Here is a 22,961-nt window from a genome sequence, read left to right on the forward strand (position 1 = left end):
TTGGTAGCCACGCCGCACCTCGTATAAAAATTTTTATGTCACGAAGACCTTACGAACATTCCACGAAGATTATCGTTTAGCACTTAAGGTTTAATCAGTTTGAAACATGGCGAGGGGCGAGGTGAGTGCTATTGAATTGAATGAAATGACTTCGAAAAGGTATGAAAAAAAATTAGAAGTACGTTTCAACACTATGAGACTATAGTTATGATTGATTTGTCAATTGATGCCTCGAAAATCGCGTCTCATCATTTAGCTACTTCGGTAAAAACTGCGGATGTAAGAAACTTCTTTTGTTGGAGCGACAGTGAGCTTATTTCAATAGACCCACATTTATTCGGTAAAATTTCCGCACAGCCCCATCCTACGTTATGCATTTAGTTCTAGAACAGAGAAAACAATGACAAAAACAATACATTTCCATCGGGAAAACAGATTTGTTTTACAACAGTAAAGGGCTGTGCGGAAACTTTACCTTCGTTTGTTTCATTCGATATTTCCCGATATTCGTTGTAGAAACTTGAAGCACCGAGCCATTATTGTTCAGTTTTATTGTTTGCTTATTGGAATGAAACGTCTGATGTCTCAGCTTAATTTTAAAGAAGCTATTTCACGTTGCGAGTTAGCACGTAGAGTTCATCCGGGGTAATGAAGGTGTATTAAAATGCATTTCGTCATACAGAGGGAAATAATGCCATCTTTACGATGAAAAGAAAAATTACCAGTTTATCAAATCGCTGTTGTTCCCAATCTTAAAGGCCAACAATCTCGAGTTACTTTTTTGTCATGCACTGCTGTATATGATGCTAGGTACTGTAATTACAATTTTAACTTGTTGAAAATTTGTGTTCTGGTGGTGTCCTGAGAATCTCAATCAATTCCAGGGCTTTATCTCTCAACAAAAACAGAACCTGAAGATTATACGAAGCCCGTCAGAAGCATCAAATGAGAAAAGAAGCTAAATCTTACATTTTCATCAAATTTAAAGAACACAAACATATATAACTGTATTGCATAGAGGACAGTTTCATTCCTAAGTATCCTAAAAATAAATTTAAAAATTCAGAATACAAATTAGAGTAAAAATCTTTTACAAGAAAGCCACCTTAGGAGTTTGATACCATCAACAAATTTCTTTCTGGACACTCCAAAAAAGATAAAACTGGGCAAGGTCCATTCAGAGGAAAAACACATGGGTATTGAGGTGAAAATCAGTGTATTTCAATAAAATTTGCCTTTTTAGTTTGTTAAGTGGTAAAATGAGACATATGGAAAATAGCTGATAGTAATTTGCATCATTTCATTACCAATGAATTGAGGAATATTATATAACAAAGAAGCCAAGAGTGGTTGTGAAGAATCCTAAAACTGACCAATGCATCCTTGAATCAAGTAAAGATGTGTATAGGAAAAATTCCTCCTTTCGGAATTTGTTTTTGAAATATTTTTTCTGAACCTTTCGTTCTATGCAAAAAGAAAACTCTTCTGAAGCAGGCATCTGAAATCCTCCTTTATACTCTTAAGCTTGCACAACCAAACAAAGACTTGGAGACTTAAAACTGTAGAATCAAAGTATCTGTAAGATATTCACAGCATCACAGAGTGAGTCAAATGTTATACCTCCTGACATTTGCAACATTTTAGGATTAAATGGATTGCTTGAAACCTGATGGGAATGACTGCCAATGATCCATTGGTGTTGCTAGAAGTTTCTCAATTTTTACTGCACTTGCACAAGTAGTGAGATAGCTCCTTTAAAATTAGGATCCTTTCTATGAATACAGAAATCATACTCAGTGTCTTCAAGAGGTTCAAACCTCAATGAGTGCTGTTACCATCTAGATTTAAAGTTAAACCTTTTACTACTGCAATAGTTTGTTGCATTAAGTTTCTAGATCATTATTCATCCAACTGCTAAAAAATGATAGAGTAACAAGCTATTGAAAAGGAAAAAGTTCAAATATTTTACTTATGGGGTGCATTTAGTATAGAATGTATGGAAAAATTTTTAGGGCCACATTGAATCCAGGAAGTTTTAACTCATCAATATGCATGCAAAGTTTCTTCATTTGATTCTGTTTTTGATTGCTGTGATACAAGAATTTTTGGAATGAAATTTTATTTTTCTTAGTTGTTGATATGAGCGGAGGGTTAGCACCAAGCAAATCTACAGTATATGTTGGAAACTTACCTTATTCCCTGACAAACAATGACTTGCACAAGGTAATCATTTACAGCTTGGACCAAACATTTGAATAATGATAATACTAATAATAATAATACTAATAATGACAATAATAATATTGTCTATTTATATAGGATAACCCTTTCAGCGTAATAAACGCACCGTAATAAACGTCCCATCATTAGAGTACATGAGTAAAAGTACAAAAGGTCTAAAATGGTAAAAATTCACTAAGAATTTTCACCTGGCTTAAAATATATAAAAAGAAGTATACATCTACGTATAAAACTTATCATCTAATTAAGGAAAAGGTCTCTAGTCTCACTTGAGAATTCTGTGAAGGATTCCTCTGATTTGATATGTCAAGGGAGACTGTTAAATTCTTTCACACCAGTAAAATGAAAAGATCTTTTGGCAACCTCTAGGTTGACTTTTGGAATACAAAATGTGTTTTTTGTTTCATTTTTTATTGTTTCATTGGAATATGATTGTTCCTTTTTAAAATTAGAATTAAAAAGTTGTTATTTTAGGTGGTGTGATCATCAAGGTGAGGGTGGCTGTTGGTTTGAAGGATGTTTTGACAACCTATGGAAATAGTTATCACTTAATCAGATTTACATGAAAAGTGTAAGGTCTGCAGAATGTTCTAAGCCTTCTCTCTTCAATTGTGAACAAGACTTTCAACATTCAACTTAATAAACAACTTTAAATGATTGTTAATGATTAAAGGGATGCATGGCTGGGTAACATGACGGAGCTGAATAAAGTTTGGGCATGTGCCAGGCTTTGGCGCAGAAAATGGATTTTGAGTCGTTTGCATTTTAGATTTTCTATTCTGTTGTTTCTAGGCATTGTTTCCCTTGCGACTTTTCTTTTACAGAAAAACTTCCAAAAAACTTTGTACACCCCCTAAATATTTCCAAAATTAATTTTTTCCTTAAAAACACCAGAAAGAGGAAAATGCCCTTAACAACAACATAATACTTCTGTTTTAAATGCCAGCCCTATTTTTCTCCACAAATTTTGCCAAATTTTTAACTTTGAGTGCATATTATTGTCCACATAGCTGTGAGGTAGCATTTCATTATTCAGCTCTGTCGGATAACATACATGTTATAAGTTGGCTAGGCTAGAACTTCAAATGCTGCCGTTGGACAGATTTCATAGGAGGACAAGTATGTAGACGAGGTTACCGTCAGCAACTGAAATTTTATCTTTCTAGCCTCTTTATCATTTAACACAAATAGATTCCATGTTTCCATGGGTCTGTACAGTGATAGATTATGGAAGACATCAGTATTCGTTAAGAAAATAAATGACACACTCTGCTGTAGCTTGTGGGCCACTTTTCTGTTCTTACCAGATTTTCATGTCATCTGTGATCTATTGTTGAACAAACTTACAGCAACATGAACTTTGTTTGTCAATTTGATCAATCGGTTTGCTCTTCTTGGATTTTTAAGGCTCACTTCCCTGACAAAACCATTCATACAATATACTTGTTGCTTAAAGTTTCTGAAGCAGTTCTGACAATACTTTATTTTGAATGATTTTGTCTTGTTACCAGATATTTGAGAAGTATGGAAAAGTTGTGAAGTAAGTATTTAGATCTGCATGACTACAATTTATAAAATCATTAATACTGATTGAAAAAAATGAGTACTCTTTAAAGATAGTTTGTAGAATGTTGGCTTCATCCTTTGAATGCTGATTACTGTACATATGATACAAAAAGTTACATTTTTATTGTGGATTTTTTTGAAGGGTGACAATTCTTAGAGACAAGGAGACAAGAGAGAGCAAAGGAGTGGCATTTGTGTTGTTCTTGGATCGGCAGACAGCACACAAGGCAGTGGCAGCAGTCAACAAGAAACAGGTACATTATTAGCTACATGTAATTAACCCATTGCACCTTAACATCAGTATGCATATTCTCCATGTGGTTCTCTATACATTTCCTTAGGCACTGAAAGTGAGAATTTGGTTTACAATCACAAGCTTCTTTAGTTTGTGATCAATTCCCTTTATTTGCATGACCTTGGTGTTTGATTCAGGTGATATTGTATGGAGAAATGTGATGTTAGTCCCTCTAAGGCTCAGGTTGGAATACAAAATTGTTCATGTTTCACTGCCAGCTTATTACTTTATCAAGTACAAAGCTAGTAGTAAGATCCTTTACATGTACATCATAAGAGCTGTTCACTTGTTTGTGTCATTGTGAATGGTCACTTTCTGATAGAAATTTAAGTGCACTGATGTAGAGATCTACATACTTTAGTTTTTCATTTGTTGTACAGTAAACAAGAAGATTGGGTGGTGGTGTTTGCACCTGTTATCAAAACTGCTATTTTCTGACATTGTTGTTTGAGTTTTTAGTGCATGTAAGTGAATGGTTTTCTTCTGCAGATGTTTGGTCGCACAATAAAATGCTCCATCGCAAATGACAATGGACGGGCCACAGAGTTCATCAGAAGAAAGAACTACCCAGACAAGTCACACTGTTATGAATGTGGGGTGAGGTTACTTTTGCAACAATAAAAACAATTCTGAATATCTTTTAGAAGATTTTGATGATGATGAATTAGGGCAGTCTTGATTATCCTTTAGAATGTAGAAGTGATGGAAAACTGTATTTAGGCAACTTGTCACAGGCAATCAAGAGAGTACTTATTTTAACTTTAAAACATCCTCTAATGTTTAAGAATGAAGATATCAGACATTTCTTAATCATTCAACTGAAAAAATTGGTTGAATTCTGTAGTTGTTGGTGTTTGCAAACTGTATGAACTTAGTACTTTTGTGCCATACCAAACCATAACTTCTGTTAAAATCTTTGATGTGACACAGGAATTTCTCTGTAGTATTTCTTTCCATGTCAGGTCCCAACTTGAAAATTGTTTTCAGGTTAGGAGCCTGGTATAGAAAGAGATGCATCTTGCTCAATTTGTACTGCTCTGACACCACTACAAATCTTCCTTGGGTATTGATGATAGAGATGGCATCTATAAGAGATAGGTGTTGCATAGATAAATTTCTAATAGATTGTATGTATTAGTGAATGTGGTAAAAATGTGCAAATGTTTATTTATCATACAATAGACAATAATGGCTGAATTCTTTAGTTGCGATAATTGTAGGAGTCTGTGAATTGCATGAGCTGAGTGCTTTTGCACAGTGCAAAACTAAAACAACTGTGAAAATTTAGGACTTGAACTATGGATGTCTTTGTGGAATTTCTTCCCATGCCAGGTCCTAGCTTGAAAATTGTGTTCAGGTTAGGAGCATGGTATAGAAAGAGATGCACCTTGTTCAATTTATTTGATACTGCACTTGCACCATTTCATTTTTTCCCATGAATATTGATGGAAAGATAGCTTATAATTAAATGTTACCCAGACAGATTTCTGAAAGATTCTTTGTACCTCTCAATTGTGGTGATAATGTTTAAATATTTTTTTTCCTTAAAATAGAAAATAATTGCTTAAAGGTTTTACTTGTTGCAGTTCGTGAGATGTGTAAACAAAGTGGTTTTTGCTCAGTGTGAAATTAGGACATCTCTGAAATCTAGGACTTGACACATAAGAATTTCTCCCCATGCCAGTTTGTAACTCGAAAATTATTTTCCGATTAAGAGTCGGGTAGAGAAAGGGATTCCACCTTGCACTTATGCCATGTCCCTTTTCCCCAAAATATTGATGAGAGATGTAGCAGAAAGATGTTTCAGTTATATGGTGAAAATGTTCAAAGATTAATTTCGCAGACTTTAATTGCGAATTTTTGTGATTGTTGGTATTAGAAACTGACTTTTTTTTTTTTTTTTTTGCTCTTTACAAAACTATAACATCTGAAATTTAGGACGTGACTAAGGAATTTCTCTGTGTTCTTCTTTCTATGCCAGGTCCTAACTTGAAAATTATTTTCAGGTTATGAGCGTGGTATGAAAAGAGATGCACATTAATTGATGTATACTGCACTTGAACTAATGCGTTTTCCCCTAAAATATTGATGATGGACATAGCATGTAGAAATCTTTGCGCGGATGTCTCTTTGAAACATGTACATCCGTACATGTAACAGCCGAATGTGCTGAAATTATTCAAATAATTCTCACCAAACCCGAGACAACAGTTGAAATTTTTAGTTGTTGTTGTTCGCGAACTGTGATAACTGAGCGCTTTTGCTGGGTGTGAAACTAGAAAATCTTTGAAATTCTAGGACTCGATGCAAGTTGGAAATTACTTTCAATGACGGAACATGCCCCAGCCAGAGATTGGTTCTTCGACGCTTACAACAAACTAATTGAACAATTAGCACTATCTCTGTAAATGTAACATTTTGTATTGTCCTTGAATCTTGATTTTATGGGTTAAAGAAAAGATTGTTATCAGGAAAGAGTATCGTTCGGCTTCATATGGCAGGGTTTAGTATTGTACACAGCCGAGTTATATCAGTGCTTTTACAGGTAAATCACATCGGTAGCGCGCTTTGTTTCAGCAAATTTACATTAACACAAAGTTCTCAAACGTAAGTGAAGGCGCATGAGGGAATGAAGTCGGTGTGTTATTGCCTACGATCTTTGAAAATGGAAACACTATAAAAGTTATGTCATAGTAAGGCGTTAACAAACTAGTGTGTAAATGACATGTATATCTTTAATCTTTCTGATGAAAGGTTTTGCACGATATTCTTAGTTTTAGCCGATTACAGAGCAAAGCTGAATATTTGCTAAGACCGAAAAAAATGGCTCAAGGAAAAGAGATCAATGGAAAAGAATTTTGGCTTCTATTTGACCAAATAAAGATTTACCGATTCATCAAGATTTAGATGACTCAAGTGCAATTCATAAGCCTTTTGTTTGCTCTCATTTCTTACAGTTACATATTCACACCATTATCTTGGATATTGCCTCTATGGTCGCGATTCGATACGGGTGACTGATCTTCACGAAATGAAGCTAGCTCTGGAGGTTTTCGTGAAAACTAAAAAAGGAGAGAAGCGGGAGAATTTTTACGTCTTTCTTAAAGTTTCTCTTCTTCTAGTCACCCTAGCGTGGATGGTAAAAGGGGATCCTTTATCAACTTTGTCTCCAGGAGTTTCTTGAGTTTTCGTGGAGATTTTCTTTTATTCATGCTAGTGTACAACTACGAGTAATCCACTAACTTCTTTAACGATCTGGTGTTCCTTTCTTTAAACAGGAATATGGACATTTAAGTTACCAGTGTCCAAAAAACATGCTCGGAGATAGAGAGCCTCCCCTAAAAAAGCAAAAGAAGAGGAAGAAGCAAGAGTAGGCTGATCACTTTTTCAGTTTTGAGTAGAGAGTTTACCTGTAGTGCACCTGCGTTGAACTAAGAAAAATCTTAGTCTCCCTAGGGATTCGAACCACCGACAATTTCGCGGTCGAATGCTCTACTATAGAGCCGCAGAGAACTCGATAGGCTTTCTAGTCTCTCAGTCAGTAGACACCAGCCAAAAGTGGGTGTGCGGAAATTGAGTTCGCGAAATGAGAGCGTGGATCCCGCAACTGCTTAGCATTTTTGCCAGATTTTCGCGTCTCCACTTACAGAGAGTTGCACAGGCTGGCTCACATGTGTCAAGCTCCAAATGTACCATCTTTCCCAATACATTTACACACAAAGCTTTAGTCAAACGTGACCCTAGCAAGACGTGAGCAGGACTCTTAACACCTCAAGTTATACGTTTAATTTTTTGATGTGTAGTTCTAACTTTCTGTAGGTCGTCCAGACGACTCCAACAGCGTTTGGTTCTGTTCTGCTAAAATTTGATGATCAAAATTGTAATTGTAATTTATTTATAGCGATGACTATGAAGAAGATGAAGACGAGGAAGAAGAAGAAGAAGATGCTGGTGAAGACCCCTACGAGTTCAGCTTGAGTGCTGTTATCGACGAGTGCGCTAGAATGGCTTCTAAAGATGAACCATCCAATCAGAGCAGTACTTCTACCGGAGGCGGCAGCGCTAAAAAGCGCAAAATTGTACAGAGTTCTTATTTCAGTGACGAAGAGGACGAGGATTAGAAACAACCTTCTCCTTACTTCCTCACAAATCATTACTTCAGACTAAAGAGAAACTCAAGATGTCGAATTGGAAGCAAGAAGGTTATTCTACGCCAACGCTACTAAGGAGTGATGGACATCTTCCTGCGGTCACCTGTAATACCAGAGGAATCCCGCCATGTTAACAGCGTGTGCAACACCGTGTGAGATATGTCGCCAAGAGGCACTGACCCTTTCTCAGAGTACACTCGGACAGCGGAGTCACAGAAAGACTGAGCAAGGACTGCTCGCAAAGTAGTGAACATGTATCGTCATAGTTTTTCGATGCTCGAACCAATCTAAACTTATGTTCATCCTTTTTATTGCTCATCACGATTACCACAATGAGCCTTCTCTGCTTAATAATACTTTCATAAGTTTTCGCCTTGAATTCAATTTTACAACACTGTTGGATACCTAAAGGTATTTACAACTAAGTGTTGCTTGTCAGTGCATTCTTTCATTCTTAAAATGTTTTTATTGCTCTTCAGGTGTTGAGCACAAGAAATAAATTAAACTGCAATAAACTGTTTAACTGAAATAACTGGTTATTTCATGCGTTGTAAAAACTGTTTAAAGGCCGTGAACACTCAGTGAGGGAGAGGATTTGAAAGTAGGGAGATCCCCTATCTGATAAGAATTTTAAGTGCATAGAAATATGCTTAGCAGAATACTAAGAGCTGAATAGAGCGATTTAGAAACATGTTCTGTGTGCTTTTGGTGATGTGATCAGTCTTCAGAATTTTCTCCTTTAGAAGCTAGGGAGCAGACGTAACACGGTTTTTCTCGGCCCGCGGGAAGATTGGAGACGAGTCGGGGGGAGGTTTGTCGCGGATCTGGCACTAATAATCAATAAGACACCGTTTGTAAACCTCGAGCCGGCTCGCTTTGCTTTTCCCGCGGGCGAGGAATAGCTCGTACCAAAGCGGTATTACCGTTGTTGAACATCGTAACTAACTAACATCAACGTAACTAACAACGTAACGTAACTAACATCAGAAGCTCAAATACATCCATCGTCATTCTAAGTAGGCAAGAGATTTCAACACACTAATCTCCGTCCTATCAGGTGTCCAGCAACGTCTCTGTCACCCCCCCCCACCCCCACCCCCACCCCCCCCTACATACGAAGAGACATTGGTGAAGAGGGCTGGTTTCACAATAGCGGCTTACATGAATACAGGAACATACCATAAATTTTTTTATAATTACGAATTTTAGTTATTATTAAAGTTATCATAATTTCAGACCAGAGGGGGGAGGGGGGGGGCTTTATTTGCCCCCCTACCAGCCACTGCAGCGCTTGGGCATAATGAAAATCTTAGTCTGAGGTTTTCGATGGCATGTGTCGTTTTTCTCCATCCATGATCATCCTTTTTAATTATCAGTTTTATTGTTTGTTTGTTTGTTTTTTTTTTTTTTTTGCATTCACCCAATTCCTTATCTTCAAAACCGCGAGCTACGACATGCAGTATAAACCCAGGAGACATAAGATAATAATCTCGAGCCAAGAGATCATGATCTCATTATAACACTTATTAGATGGTTTAACATGCGCTATGGTATACTCTGTAGTCTCTAAGCAGGCACTCAGCGGCAAACAAAGTCAACCGATAGTAACAATATAATCTTTCCTTAACTTGCTTAGCTGATGTTTGGTTAGGCACTTGTTGGAAATTAAGATAGTAGAGCTGAAAGATTCTCCGTACTTTGGTTTCTTAAACTCCCTCTAAGGGCAATTTATCCTTGGTTTTAGATTGCAGTCTGTATGGCCAATAAACAGTCTTTTCGCACGCTTCCTTCCGCTCAGTATGGATCAACGCTAATCATTCTTACTCGTTGATCTATCAGAGGTTACGTCAAATATTTCCTTTAAGTCTAGAATGTCAGATGTCGAGTTCCTCTTGTGCGATCTTAAATACCGACAGCCATGCATCTGATCCTCCCACGACAAAGTCGTGTTCTTCACTTCGTTATCGTCTTGAGTCCTGCTCAGACTAGACTTATCGTCACCCACTCGTTTTCCTTCGCCATGAAATAACTTGTCATGTTTCGTCATTTTCTTGAGGTCCGTCTTTCTTTGTCTGTCCCCAGACATATGACCCACGGGAAGGGTCGTGCTTCGTTGACGCTGCCGTGTTAATGTCGGCCTTTCGTGGTTACTCTCGGCGTTTCGTCGAACACGAGTCGGGAAGCCATGTTCTGACAGCGGTGGAAGAGGACTCCGACCTAATTTCGGAGATCTCTGTTTCGAAATCGCCGTTGATTCCTCAATTATGCTCGGTAACTGAAGAAAATTTTGTTTTTTAGCGTTGTCCATGAGCGCACCCTGAACCTTTTTCTCTACAGTTTGGCATTCCTCCTCGGCAGTGAAAGTACAATGAGAAACGTCTTCGGGTCCGCTGTCACCATCGCTATCTGAAGAAGATTCTTCTCCAGAGCGTTGTAAATTGTAATGAATCGTTCTCCAAGTGTACCTCTCATTCAAGAGTTTCGAGATAGTCGTGTAGTGTTCCTTGTCTAAGCGGCGAAGTTTCTCACTAAGCTCAGCGTTTGATTTTTGTCGAACTGCCTTGTACGTCTTCGTACTTTGTCGCGATAGTCCCTGGTCTTGGCTCGTGCAATATTTCCGTGTCGACATTTCTTCCTCGTACAATGATTCACCCTAAACTGAGATCATCCAGTCCAGAATATAGTTTTGTGTCCTCACGAGTCTAAAGTTCTAACATTCCGTACAACGTAATATTTGTAAACAAAGAAAAACTACCAAAAGTTGCTTTTCGGACTCGTTGTTTTTTTCCTCTCCTCTTCGAAATAAAAATATTATTGTTTCATAAAGGTAAGTCCTTTTGAACAGCATCGACCTTGTACTCAAACAGAAGCGGAGTTGTTATCATCAATTTCGCCACGCTGCGTAATTCAAGAAAGCACCTCAACGACTGCGACTCGTTCAAGTTTTGACGCCTTGAGTTGTTGAGCAAAAACAGACCAATCGTGTCAAGTAGAATTGTCTAACCATATGAACCACGATCCTCCTTACGAAGGACTACTGCAGGGAATTATGCTCTCTAAAGTTGCAACTCGAAAAGGTCTAAAATGCATTGAAAACCATTTTCAAATTCTACAGCTTCCCCTTCCCCCGAAACGCCGCCAAGAAATAGTTTTAAGTGATTAGAAATTCGATGACAGATTACGATCAAGTGAAACATGAACCTAGAAAAAGTACGTCGGCTTCGTAGAGAATTATCAAAGGGATATTATTATGAGTTCGGAGATTATTCTGCACAGCTATGTCTGTCGTGTCGTAATTTATAGAATGCTATTCTTTAAATTACGACACGACTGCCACGGCAGTCGTCCCGTGTGAAATTTAATGGTAAAAAAGATTCGGAGATGAGGAGAGAACTTTCATCGGCCTGCTAAGTGATAAACATTATCAGTGACCCCCTCTGAAAGAGGAATCATTCACGCTGTACACAAGACCTCACGAAAAATATTTTGGTTCTTGCACTTCGATCTTTGAGACTCTGGCCAATTTCTGGCCGACTATCGCTACCTCGAGGGCTCAGAGGTCTGCAATTTAGAAATGCTTTTGTAACAAACACCGATAAAGAGCACTCCTTAACTCTATAGAAATTTAAGGGACAAATCATATCCGGCTACATCACGTGCAATTCAGGGGGTCTGCGTTTCATGATGTGCGCGCTCGCCGGTTAGACATGTACACACCCCCAGTCACGCATATCAAACTTCATTAACACTTATCAAAGAAAAGAAGAGTCCCTCAGAAATAGAGCGTCTACCCGTTAGAAGCAAAATATGATACGCTGTCCAGATGGAGAATTGCTAAAGAACACTTCACCGTTCTTAGTTCATTGTGTCAGCACAGGGGCCTTGTACACGGAACCGACATGAAAAGGCGTATTAAGGTTTTTTTCACCAGCATGATTGGGTTTTGATTTTGACGAGTGCCTTGTTTCATATCAAGCGCTTCTTCCGGAAGTCACCGGAAACCGCACTCAAGATTCGCGGAAGGGGTCTTAATCAAAACAGATCGAGTAACTGTTTCCTATGTTGCTACATGACACCTCATAAGAACAAATTGAAATAACCTTGGAAAATGTCTGGGAAGTTGATCACGTTTAGTAGGAGCCGTAATCGAATATGAGGACCGTAATAATTTTAATCACTTTTATTATCTTTCAATACCCTTCGACGAGGGGCTAATGGTCGAAACGCCAGCTTTACTAACTCTTTCCGGAGGCCAATTTACATCATCAACTCGCTCAGATAAAACCAAATTATCATGTTATACTCCCCATCGAAGAAACACTATACGGTTACTCTAAAAACTTACCCCCTTTATCTGTTAGTACATGTAAGTAAGTTTCGAGCAGCTTTTAGTCAAAATTGAGTCATCCCTTCCCAACGAAACGCGCATAAAACGCAGTCGCATTTGATTTTGAATAAATTCAAAATTTCTCTATATTCCAAAAAGAAAATAAAAAATGATTAAAAAAAAAAGGCTTGCATTTTGGTTGTCGTAAGTATTTTTCTTTTGGTTTAGTCGTCAAATTTGCGTCCTAAAAAGGCATCTCAGTGATAGCTACTTTGTGTGGTGACCTCCGTGGTTAGGCTAACCTGGCTGGTGTGGGCATTTATGAAGCCAAGCTAATTGTTTTTAATTTATTGCAGTTTCTTCTATCATGCTGATGATTATCAAGTTACTTTGTAACGTGTTAATTTACACGTGATGAAAAGTTATTGATACTGTCGTGGGTCCTTAGGCATATGGAGTACAAGTTTTTGTCCTTTCACCAATGATTGTCTTTTGGAGGCAAATTATTGAATAGACACTAAGCAGACACGAAACTTGCTTTCTTAAACAATACACGACCATAAACTTTTATAACCTAAAATTACAACGCAGTTACTTCATCTACTTTTTACTATGTCTTTACAACCTTAGAAATTACTTTTAAGGTTTCGGTTCATTCACTTTTTACGTGGTATTTGAAGAGAATTGTTCGTTATTTTGACGTCCGTGTTTGAGTCTACATGTCTGTCTTCGTCATCAGACGAAGTAGCAGAGAGTTGGGACATGGATGACCTGGTAGGATCTCGGCGAAACAACTTACCAAATGACAAAGCTCTGTCGTCCTTGCTGTCCACTGAAGGATTATTTTCTTCGGGTGATGAGTCCTTATCTTTACTAGTGGCTTGATTGTCTTCACCTTCGAGGTTCAAAAAGGACAGCTGCTGTACAAAGTCTTGGACCATATTCTCTTTATCTTGGTCGTCATTAGAGCACTGAGGATTTTGAATCGTTTTTTCTATGTCAGAACTGCCACTGCGTTTAGTTCCCTTCTTGCTTGCAGTCGTTTTTGGCGGAGAGTCGAATGACCAGGCTGGTCGAGACGAGGTGCCAGACACCACGCCCTTCGGTGAAATTGCGAGATTTTCAACAGAACTTCTGAGTTCGTCACGAGAGCTTTCGGGATCATCACGTGCACTGTGGAGATCATCACGTGAACTTTCCAAGTTATCGGCCGAACTGCTCAAGTTTTCACGTGAACTATTCAGAAAATCTCGTGAACTCTCCAAGTTATCGCGTGAACTGTCAAGGTCATCACGTCGCGCATTTAGACCATGACGTGAGCTATCGACGCTCAAGAAGGAGCCGATATTTTTGGTTCTATTGGCATCAAACACGCTTTCGGAACTTGCCACTGACTGACGACTTTCTCTAATTTGTGGCATTGATGAAGTGAGTTCTGCATCATTTGTAATTCCATCGTTTATGTTTCGCTCTTCGACGGCGGCGTCCGTGGTGTCGTTTTCGACAGAAGGCGCCACTTTCGGCAGAGGTCCACCTTTGGAAAAATACTTCACAAGGATTCCAAACATGGCAAATGCGAAAAGAGACGGGATAAACGCTGTACCTTTTGCGCTAAGAGCATATCCTATGTATCTCGAGTTCATTTTTTGATCCTCCAAGCCGTAGGTCTTGTTCGTCAGTGGCTTATTGTGTGACCAACGCCAAGCGTAACTCAATGTTTCGGCAGTAGCATTGGCTAAGAAATCTCTATCGGAAACGGTATAAATGTAATCCTCATCATCAGTGTACTGACCGTAAACAAATGGCTCGTAAAAGATCTGGTTCTTCCACATATTTAGATCCAGAATCATGACAATGAATATGATGCCGTAGTTAAACCATTTCCCTGTGATGTGAATATCTCCCCCGGGAAGATGGAAATGAAAGTTCCCTGTGTTGAGACCCGGGAGTTTTATTTCCATACCTCCGTCAAAGTAAGGGAAATCCCAGTCCTATTGAGAGATGGAGAGGAAAATGAATGGCAAATTCATTCACATGCAATTACATGACGCACTTCTGTCTTTCGTGCAATGGTCAAGAAATTTTGAAACTCTTCCGGCCGATTGTGCCCAGGTTTGCTAAGCACTTCAAATCGATCAAGCAGGTCTTGGATCGTTAAAATCTAGGGGATAATGTCAGAAAATTACAGAAAGATACCTAATGCCTAAAAGCATGTGGTCTCCTTCGCACACGTTAGTTAGTCTCGTTACTTAACGCGCTCTCTACACAACCACCGTTATTGAGAGGAGAGAGCGCGTTGTGTGAAGAGACCAAACAACCGCTGCGAAGGATTATGCGATTACAATAATCAACGGAAATTTGCGTCAGAACTTGCTTCATTGTTAGATATCGTGAATGGTACCTGCATAACAATCATGAGATCCATGACAAGGATAAACGAGGCCAAAAAGGCTCTGGAGAGCTCATTAGTCGGCATAAAATCTCTGCTTATTTCATCCCAATTGACATAGTCAGTTGTGATGGCAGTGGCTACCACGACACTCATGGCGCACGCAATAAACCAGAACGCATACACTCTGTTACGACCGCGTCTCCAAAACGCTCTGATGCGTGGACTCCAGTTTGGGTACTGTTCTTCCTGTGAACGAGGAAAGTATTTTCGGTTAAAGCCATTCTGCAGTGTAGGTTCCTTTGGAGGGATAGAAACGTACCGTTACAAGCTCGTAAACGTTCACCAAGCCGTCTCATATTATTCAGGAAGCAGTTGCCTCAATATTTGTTTCAGTTACCTTTCGCCTATCGTCCACTCACGTGATAGGGGAAAAAGTGGCAGCCAAACTTCTGAAGATATACTGCTATGCGTTTTCTCGCCAAATGTAAGTCTGTATTGTAAGAGCTAGGTTAAAATTCATAATTTTGGTATCATCTTTTTGGATTTTTTTCACTTCCTGTCAAATGTGCAATTAGCTGTTAACTAAGGTACTAAGAAATTAAAAATCCTGAATCATGAATATTTTGTTCATATTTACATCAGGTTATTAAATCCACACCACCCTCACACGCGTTAAAATTCTTGGGAAATCGTTTAAGTGGAAGTAAAAACTACGGTATACCTCAAAACACCCCTCAAATGAGTCATCTTCAGATGAAAAGTGAGACTGAGGAGCATTTATAGAAAAAAACAACAAACAAACAAAACAAAACAAAACAACAAGGAAAAGGAGAAAAAAAAAGGCAAATAAAACTTAGGCATCATCCTCTCGTCTTTAAGTGTTCTGTGAACGAAGAGTATGAATCGCAGCACCTTTATCTCGGAGTCTCAACATCGCGTTCACCTCTTAAAACATTGAACATACTTTTAGAAACAATACAGCCCCTCGCAGCGTCTTTACCTGTAACATCATGTCTGTAACCATCCAGGCGGTGATGAAGTCACCAAGCCACGTGCCAATAGCAGCCATTTTCATAAACGTCTGGTTCTCGATTCCCAAGTTATTACTGCAGACATAAGGTGCGAAGTGTGCTCCGCCCAGAAGCAAAAACTCGTTGTATATGAAGCTTACAATAAACAGAAACATCAGTACGGTGAGAAACATTACCATCCAAGATCCTTGGCCCTCCTCAGTGAACATGCGCAGCTTGAGAACACGACAAAGGAGGAATTTGTGAATGAAGTATTTGCCTACGAATATGCCCAGTCCTGCGGCGAATAAATACATGAAGACTTTGAGAGCAACGAATCCCAGATCAGGGGGATACCTGCAAACAAAGGAACAATGAGCTAATATCGGTGGTGTCTACTTTATCTGCCTATCATCGGTACTAACAGGGGAAGGGAGAGCTTTAAGTTGCGTGTCTTGGCAGCTTCTTCCTCAGCTCAGTTTGGCTTTCGTTCCGTTCAAGGTACTTCAAAGAGCGAGGGGAGAGATTGTGTTTTTACTTCTAACTAATTCACTGCACTAGAATGTGTGCACTGCATACCCTTTAGAGAGAGGTGAGACTTTGATGCAAGAAACTGAAGTTCCCTTCAAAGAAATCAAAAGCTTGACCATACTTTCCCAGAATGTATAAAGGAAAATAATAATGACCTACCTTGAAAATACAAACCCGTACATATTGCCAATAATGTCAATGATACAGTCCGTGTAACTATGAGAGACTGGGTCCTCAGCAAAGATTAGGAAGTTACAAAATACCACTAAGTATGAAGTAGCAATGCGGGAGTATGGATGCCGGAAGAAATATGTGAAGTTCTTCTTCACTTCTGGTTTCTTTTCCTCTGATTGGTCGAGAGTCTCTTCGTTCTCATTGGACGATTCGTCGTGGTCGAAAAGGCTCATGTCTAAAACTTCCTCTTGTCGGCTTCTTTGTACGGCGGGAGAAGGTGGAAGACTGTTAAAGCTTCGGGAGTTATTTATTGTAAATGGATTAGGCTGTGCAGAGATAACGAAAACTGCGTTATTATTACCCTTCGTGTATCCAGAGTGTGCTTGCAAATGTGATAACAGGGTAACTGAGTATTATCAACTGCGTTGATAAGGTAAATTGGCCGCCGTAAAGAGTTTTTAAAGCTGACGTTTCAAGCATTAGCCCTTCATTAGAGCCTTAAACTTTCGCTCTGATCTTGTTATACTCTCCCATCTACGCAGCACCATATTTTCTTTAGAAACTAACCCCCTTCATTCATTTGTAAATGTGATAACTGACCAGTCTATCTAAACTAACCTCATTTTCAGCCCCAAAGTCTACTGAGAGACGAGAGCCGCTAAATATGCGTTACGAAATGAAATGAAATGAGAATAACCTGTACCCCCTACCCCACTCCCATGAAGACCCGAGCCTTTGCCAGAATCGATTTCAACGTCGGATCTTTTAAAAAATCTCTTGAGAGTCCGATCACTTAGAAATTCCACCCCTCGATGAGGATTGCAGAGCTCGTGACTCGTTCTCGTCATTAATTGGTTTTCCGACATTCTGCTTCGAATATGCATATGTGCGTACAATGGAAAGTTATACCACGAGGGGGACATGCACTCACCAAATCACCTCTGTATTTCCCAGTCTCCTCTCTGTCCATCGATATCCTTCCTTCCTTTCTGCTCCTCTTTCTCAACCGTCTTATTTGCCTCTGCCGTCTGACATCCTGCCGATACCTACTCACTAACACCTCATCGGGGTTCTCTTCTAAGCCGAAGAGATAAAGCAAATAACCAAAGACACAAAATGCAAAAATCGAAGGCACGAATGCGATCCCCTTCAATGTCAAAGAGTATCCTTTATATTTGGCATTCATTCGCAGATCTTCGAGTCCATAAGTTATGTTAGTTTTGGGGTTGAGGTGATTCCAACGATATTCATAGGACAGCAGAGATCTGTTCCCCCACCTGAGAAACTGTCTGTCAGACACAGTGTAAATGTACCCTTCTGGATCTGTGTATTGGCCATATGCGAAAGGTTCGTAAAAGATCTGGTTTTTCCACATGTTGAGGTCCAAGATCATGACGATGAAGATGATACCATAGTTAAACCATTTTCCTGTAATATAAATATCAATCGGTTTTCCTCCGCAGCACGAAGGAAGTCGAACATCGAAGGCGTCTGAGTTCACTCCTGGGAGCTTTATATCAAGCGAGCCAGCGAAATGGGGAAACTCCCAGTCCTTCAAAATGTGAAAAAAATATCAATGAATTCGGAAATAGAAATAACATCCTTAAAAGGAGGGTCTCAATGGGATGATTGTTTTTACAGCTTATGGCCATTTTACGGCTAACGGTTGATTTCTTTCCGTTACGTTTGAAAGAAAAAATTTTACGGTTCAGTTTTTTTAACAACTAACGGTTAAAATTGTCAATTTTAAAACCCAAAGGCCACATTTTTTTGCCGTTTTAGGGTTAACGGCTAACTCCTTTGAGACTCTCTAAAAATATCATAATTTCTAACGTACTTCTTACCTGCATGACAATCATCAAATCCATAACAAGAATAAACGAAGCCAAAAACGCCCTCGCTAACTCGTTGGACGCTACAAAGTCTCTGTTTAATCTGTCCCAGTTTACATAGTCTGTGGAGATCGCCGTGCTTACCACTATTGTCATGGCAACAAAAACGAACCAAAAGGCATACACCCGGTTCAATCCTGTCTTCCAAAAGCGGCGGAGACCTGGTGCCCAGTGTGCGTATTGTGCTCCCTACATTGAAAATCATATGGACAGTATTTTGTCGAAATGTGAATGTTTTAAAAAAACAAAACAAACAAAAGAAAAAAAGCAAAGAACATTAAAATAATGGAGCCATCTCGTCCTCGGTGACTCGTATACCATAATTACGCCCTGTGGAATCAAAATTGGCTTGCAGCGCAGACTTATTCCATCGTAAAATGTATGGCCGCCATTTTGAATCTAAAAGCGGAGGATTTCTGGGGAGAAATGAGAGATGCTCTCAAGTGGCTGATCGAAAACGTTTACTACTGGTTGCGTTTATGGTATGGTCTCAAATACCTATCAATTTTCGTCGATTTCCCAGTTAGCCGTTTTGTTTACTTACCTGTAACATCATATCTGTAACCATCCAAGCTGTTATAAAATCTCCAAGCCATGTACCAATGGCGGCCACCTTCATGAACGTTTGGTTTTCCATCCCCATCCGATTACTCGCATGCATCTTATCCATGTATTTACCTTCCAAGAAAAATCATGTCAGCAGTGGTATATGCATAGTTAATAAAGGTCTTGGTTCTTTGCATATCATTTCTCCTCTCTTGGCTGGTTCCTTTTTCACTCGCAGTTATGCAAAGCACAGGAACGAGTGATGTGGGTGGGCCTGTCCCGATTGCGCTCGTAAAATGCTGGAAAGTTGCTCAAAAATTGCCAAAAATTCAAAAAGATGCTAAGTGGTTGTTGCTGTTAATGTTTTTATTTCATATATCCTCTTTCACAGCGGGTGAGAGCATACTGAAATTGGCGTGATTTTTTGCTGCAGGTAGACTCAAAAACACGTCATGTGTGAAAATTTCAAGTGTAACGTATTTCTAGCACAGATATCAAAGTCTCAACCCGGGAAGTTCTAGGACTTACCTTCCAACATTAAGAAACCATTGTAGGCGAAGCTAAAGATGAACAACGACAGAAGCGAAGTGAGAAACATCACCATCCACGAACCTTGTCCATCTTCAGTAAACATCTTCAACTTAAGTTTTTTGCAGAATAACCATCCATGAACGATCCATTTACCGACGCACATGCCAAGAACAACAGCGAACATCCAACAGCTGAACTTAATCAATGAAAAATAACCGCGAGGCCACCTGGAGATTTGTAGAAAGGCCTTCATTTAAAAAACACAAGAACCACTCTATGTTCGGGATAACAGGTTGCAATAAAACCTTGTAATTTACTCAACATGGATAGGTGACCTAACGGACTCCCATAAATTGGCATTTCTTTATTAAATCTGATAAATTTCGTTTCATAAAAATCTTGACTAAATACTTCGACAACCGGCCGACTCAGCTATCTAAGCCTTTTTGATTTTTCCACAAGTTTTCTTTTATCAGAATTTTTTCCGAGTTTTTTGACTAATTTAACAAAGAAATCACTAAGAGAGGTTTTTGAACTTGAAACTCATTAAAACTCCACCGTAATCCTTTACCTTATGAATATGAAGGTGTATATTTCTCCGATGACGTCAATAACGCACTCACGGTAACTGTGGGAGACTGGGTCCTCAGCGAAGATAAGGAAGTTACAGAAAACAACCAGGTAAGCAGTGATGAGTCTGGAATAAGGATGGCGGAACAGATATCTACTGCGGCGGGGCTCAGGTCGAGCTACTTCTTCCTCGTAACGTTTCCTATCAGCAGCGGGCTTGAGCAAATTAGCAAAATGTTAGTAATTTGCCGTAACATTATTTGATTTGTAAATGTTTAGTGTAAGAGGAGATATTAAAAGCGAACTTTTTTGTTATTTGGATATATGGGAATGTTATCGGTAGAAAAATTATTGTTTCTTGGAGCATCTTATTTCGAATTCGTAAGTGCACTAAAGATCAATTCGTTTGAAAAATTAAGATTTCCCTAACCGTTGGTTTTCATATAGAAATTTATCAAAGAAGCTAATAGAGTTTTAAAAAAGCGTAAACGGACAAACGAAAAACTAAATGAAGGGATCGTTAAAGCAGGTTTTAAACTTTAAAACCTGCTTTAACGATCCCTTCGCTATTTATTTGAAATAAATAGCGACCATTAGCGATTCTTATCAACACTTCATTTGAACAAGAGGATCTCTCTAGACCGAGTGTGTTATAGCGGTAAGACTAAAACTAATAGTTGCAATTTACAGCAATTTAAGAATATTCAGATCATATAACTTGACCGTAGGAATTTTTTTCTCCCGATAACACGGATCTCAAATTACCTACCCAATACTTCTTCCCCAGTTCATGAAGTTTCTGTAATTCGCGAAGTTCCTTTGAAGATATTGTAGCATGGCCAGTCGGATGTACTTTTAAACTCATGCTCAATTTAGACGGTAATCTTTACTCAAACTGCAATTATAAAACGTTGTAATGAGTGCAGTGATCTACATGTAAAACTAATACAAAGACAGATTTCGAGGCCGTGAAAGTAATCGTTTCTATGACAACGATGCACTGGAGACAAGATTTTGGAAATGCATAAAAAATAGATTTTGATAACAAAACGTTTCGTATATCAATACTACAACAAAGGAAATTTTAAAGCAAATATATGTATCAATTAACTTGCGTGAAAAACCGCTTTTATCAGAAACAGCTTTAAGGTACCAATGATAGACTATATAATAATAAAGCTCTGTTAATTATTTATCAGGCGGTTTTTTGATAAAATCTCTTCATTGAAAAATACATTACATTCGCTACAAGGTTGGAGTTATTTTGATACTTTCGCAAACAATTAATTTCATCAGCGAAATACTTTATGGAAGAGGAGAGCTGTGCTAGAAATTTTCAAATCGTGATTATTTTCTTTTTGACATCATATTTCCCTTGGTAGACAAATGAAAAGCTCCAAAGAAGATAGAGGAAAAGTTTATCATAAACCCCTCACATGAGAGCTTTGTTTTTTTAACTACATCAGTTTGCCGGAAATCAAGACAAATTAAGAAATCGGTAATTATTCATCGGCTTAGGGGGTCGTGGTGGGGGAAGGGGGGACGGGAGGACGGGGGATTTTGACCGTGTCACGATAAAATTTACCTTATCTCCCACAAGGGCTCTGTAATATTCCTATGATCCCCTCAATGGCAGTCAATTTATTATAATACCCTCTTTATACTCTATGACTGATATGACTGGAATGACTGATACCCCCTCCGTTTCCCCTGGAAACCACACTCACCCATCGCCGCTACCATGTCAAAGTGGTGCGTACTGTGTTGTCGGGACTATAGAGGATGTTGTTTAAGTCTTGCAACACCCAGTACCCACATTGGCGAACGTTTAGTCAGAAACTGAAATTGATTTTTGACGCTTCTGTAATAGAGGTTTTTTAAATAAACTTTAGTAATAACAACCATATCATGTCCCATGCTGCCGTGCGTCTGTTCCGTTATAGATCACAAATGACATCAAGATGTGAGAAGCACAAAAAAAACGGCACACGAAGTAGAGTGTGTTACTGATGTCCTTATGGTGAAGAAACAAAAAGTTGTTAACCTTTAAAACCCTAAGAGTGACTAGCATCTAATTTCTCCTTACAATATCACCCCTGAATCAAACATTAGGTCATGAGAATGAAGGAAATGATTAACAACAAAAGAAGCTTTCGATCAGTAAACAAAATCTCCTTGTCAGCACCTTGGGAAATGTACAAAGAACAGTATAGAGAATATGCATAATGACGGTAGCGTGTAAAGAGTTAATGGTGACGTCATTTATGCGTCTGTCCTCCAATGGATCACAAGTAAGAACCATTTAACACTTTACACCCTGACGCTAGTTTTCGTATTCTCTGTACTGTTCTCTATACATTTCTTAAGGTGCTGACAAGGAGAATTTGTTCAATAATCAATAGTCTCTTAAGCTGGAGATCATTTCCTTTATTCTCGTGACCTTAAAGTGTGATTCAACAGTGATATTATGCGGAGAAATTAGATGCTAATCACTCGTGGAGTCCAAAGGGTTAAAATGCGTGTATAATTCAGCTCACTATGTAAACCTTACTAGAGGGAACACACGACAACACAGGAAACAAAAGAAGGCGAGAAAAGAAGGGAACACGAAGAAAAGTCAGTAAAGGACTTTTTAATAACAGTTTTACTTTATGCAGAACAAATTACGCTGTTGCTGGGGGTGCAGCTACGCAAATTCTCTTTCACTTGTTGCAAAGTGTTTTCCAAACGTTCGA

At 38.8% G+C, this 22,961-nt stretch overlaps 3 protein-coding genes across 5 annotated transcripts; 1 reads left to right on the forward strand and 2 right to left on the reverse strand.

The window, feature by feature from the left end:
- Window positions 1–14: 14 nt before the first annotated feature.
- Window positions 15–8,782, forward strand: LOC113668612 (zinc finger CCHC-type and RNA-binding motif-containing protein 1). Of its 3 annotated transcripts, none has more exons than XM_027184551.2 (7): window positions 15–121; window positions 2,132–2,223; window positions 3,753–3,781; window positions 3,950–4,061; window positions 4,592–4,699; window positions 7,381–7,472; window positions 8,004–8,782. In XM_027184551.2, the coding sequence occupies exons 2-7, from the start codon at window positions 2,140–2,142 to the stop codon at window positions 8,221–8,223; spliced, it is 645 nt and encodes a 214-aa protein (XP_027040352.2). In that variant the 5' UTR covers window positions 15–121; window positions 2,132–2,139; the 3' UTR covers window positions 8,224–8,782. The 3 variants fall into 3 exon arrangements, with proteins under 3 accessions (XP_027040352.2, XP_027040351.2, XP_089070086.1); XM_027184550.2 differs by having other exon boundaries at window positions 19–159; XM_089213960.1 differs by lacking the exon at window positions 2,132–2,223 and having other exon boundaries at window positions 20–121.
- LOC113668567 (uncharacterized) lies at window positions 8,547–11,404 on the reverse strand. Its single transcript, XM_027184492.2, has one exon. The coding sequence runs from the start codon at window positions 10,880–10,882 to the stop codon at window positions 10,064–10,066; it is 819 nt and encodes a 272-aa protein (XP_027040293.2). The 5' UTR covers window positions 10,883–11,404; the 3' UTR covers window positions 8,547–10,063.
- A 1,018-nt stretch (window positions 11,405–12,422) lies between these two features.
- On the reverse strand, window positions 12,423–21,194 carry LOC113668633 (uncharacterized). Its single transcript, XM_089213958.1, has 10 exons — window positions 20,996–21,194; window positions 20,228–20,442; window positions 19,654–19,883; window positions 19,124–19,257; window positions 18,532–18,768; window positions 17,619–18,239; window positions 16,673–17,013; window positions 15,973–16,339; window positions 14,982–15,218; window positions 12,423–14,571 (listed from the first exon to the last, which is right to left on the reverse strand). The coding sequence occupies exons 1-10, from the start codon at window positions 21,089–21,091 to the stop codon at window positions 13,237–13,239; spliced, it is 3,813 nt and encodes a 1,270-aa protein (XP_089070084.1). The 5' UTR covers window positions 21,092–21,194; the 3' UTR covers window positions 12,423–13,236.
- Between the last annotated feature and the right edge of the window lie 1,767 nt (window positions 21,195–22,961).

This window comes from Pocillopora damicornis, chromosome 8 (genome assembly GCF_964200805.1).
Source record: "Pocillopora damicornis chromosome 8, jaPocDami1.2, whole genome shotgun sequence".
Taxonomy (NCBI): domain Eukaryota; kingdom Metazoa; phylum Cnidaria; class Anthozoa; order Scleractinia; family Pocilloporidae; genus Pocillopora; species Pocillopora damicornis.

Coding starts and splice junctions, on each gene's coding strand:
- LOC113668567 (XM_027184492.2), bottom strand. CDS start 10,882: ATGTCGACACGGAAATATTGCACGAGCCAAGACCAGGGACTATCGCGA.
- LOC113668633 (XM_089213958.1), bottom strand. CDS start 21,091: ATGAGTTTAAAAGTACATCCGACTGGCCATGCTACAATATCTTCAAAG. Junction 18,769..19,123: donor TTACAGATATGATGTTACAG/GTAAGTAAACAA, acceptor TTTTCAATGTAG/GGAGCACAATACGCACACTG. Junction 18,240..18,531: donor ATTTGATGATTGTCATGCAG/GTAAGAAGTACG, acceptor CACATTTTGAAG/GACTGGGAGTTTCCCCATTT.
- LOC113668612 (XM_027184551.2), top strand. CDS start 2,140: ATGAGCGGAGGGTTAGCACCAAGCAAATCTACAGTATATGTTGGAAAC. Junction 4,700..7,380: donor CACACTGTTATGAATGTGGG/GTGAGGTTACTT, acceptor TTCTTTAAACAG/GAATATGGACATTTAAGTTA. Junction 7,473..8,003: donor AAGAAGAGGAAGAAGCAAGA/GTAGGCTGATCA, acceptor ATTTATTTATAG/CGATGACTATGAAGAAGATG.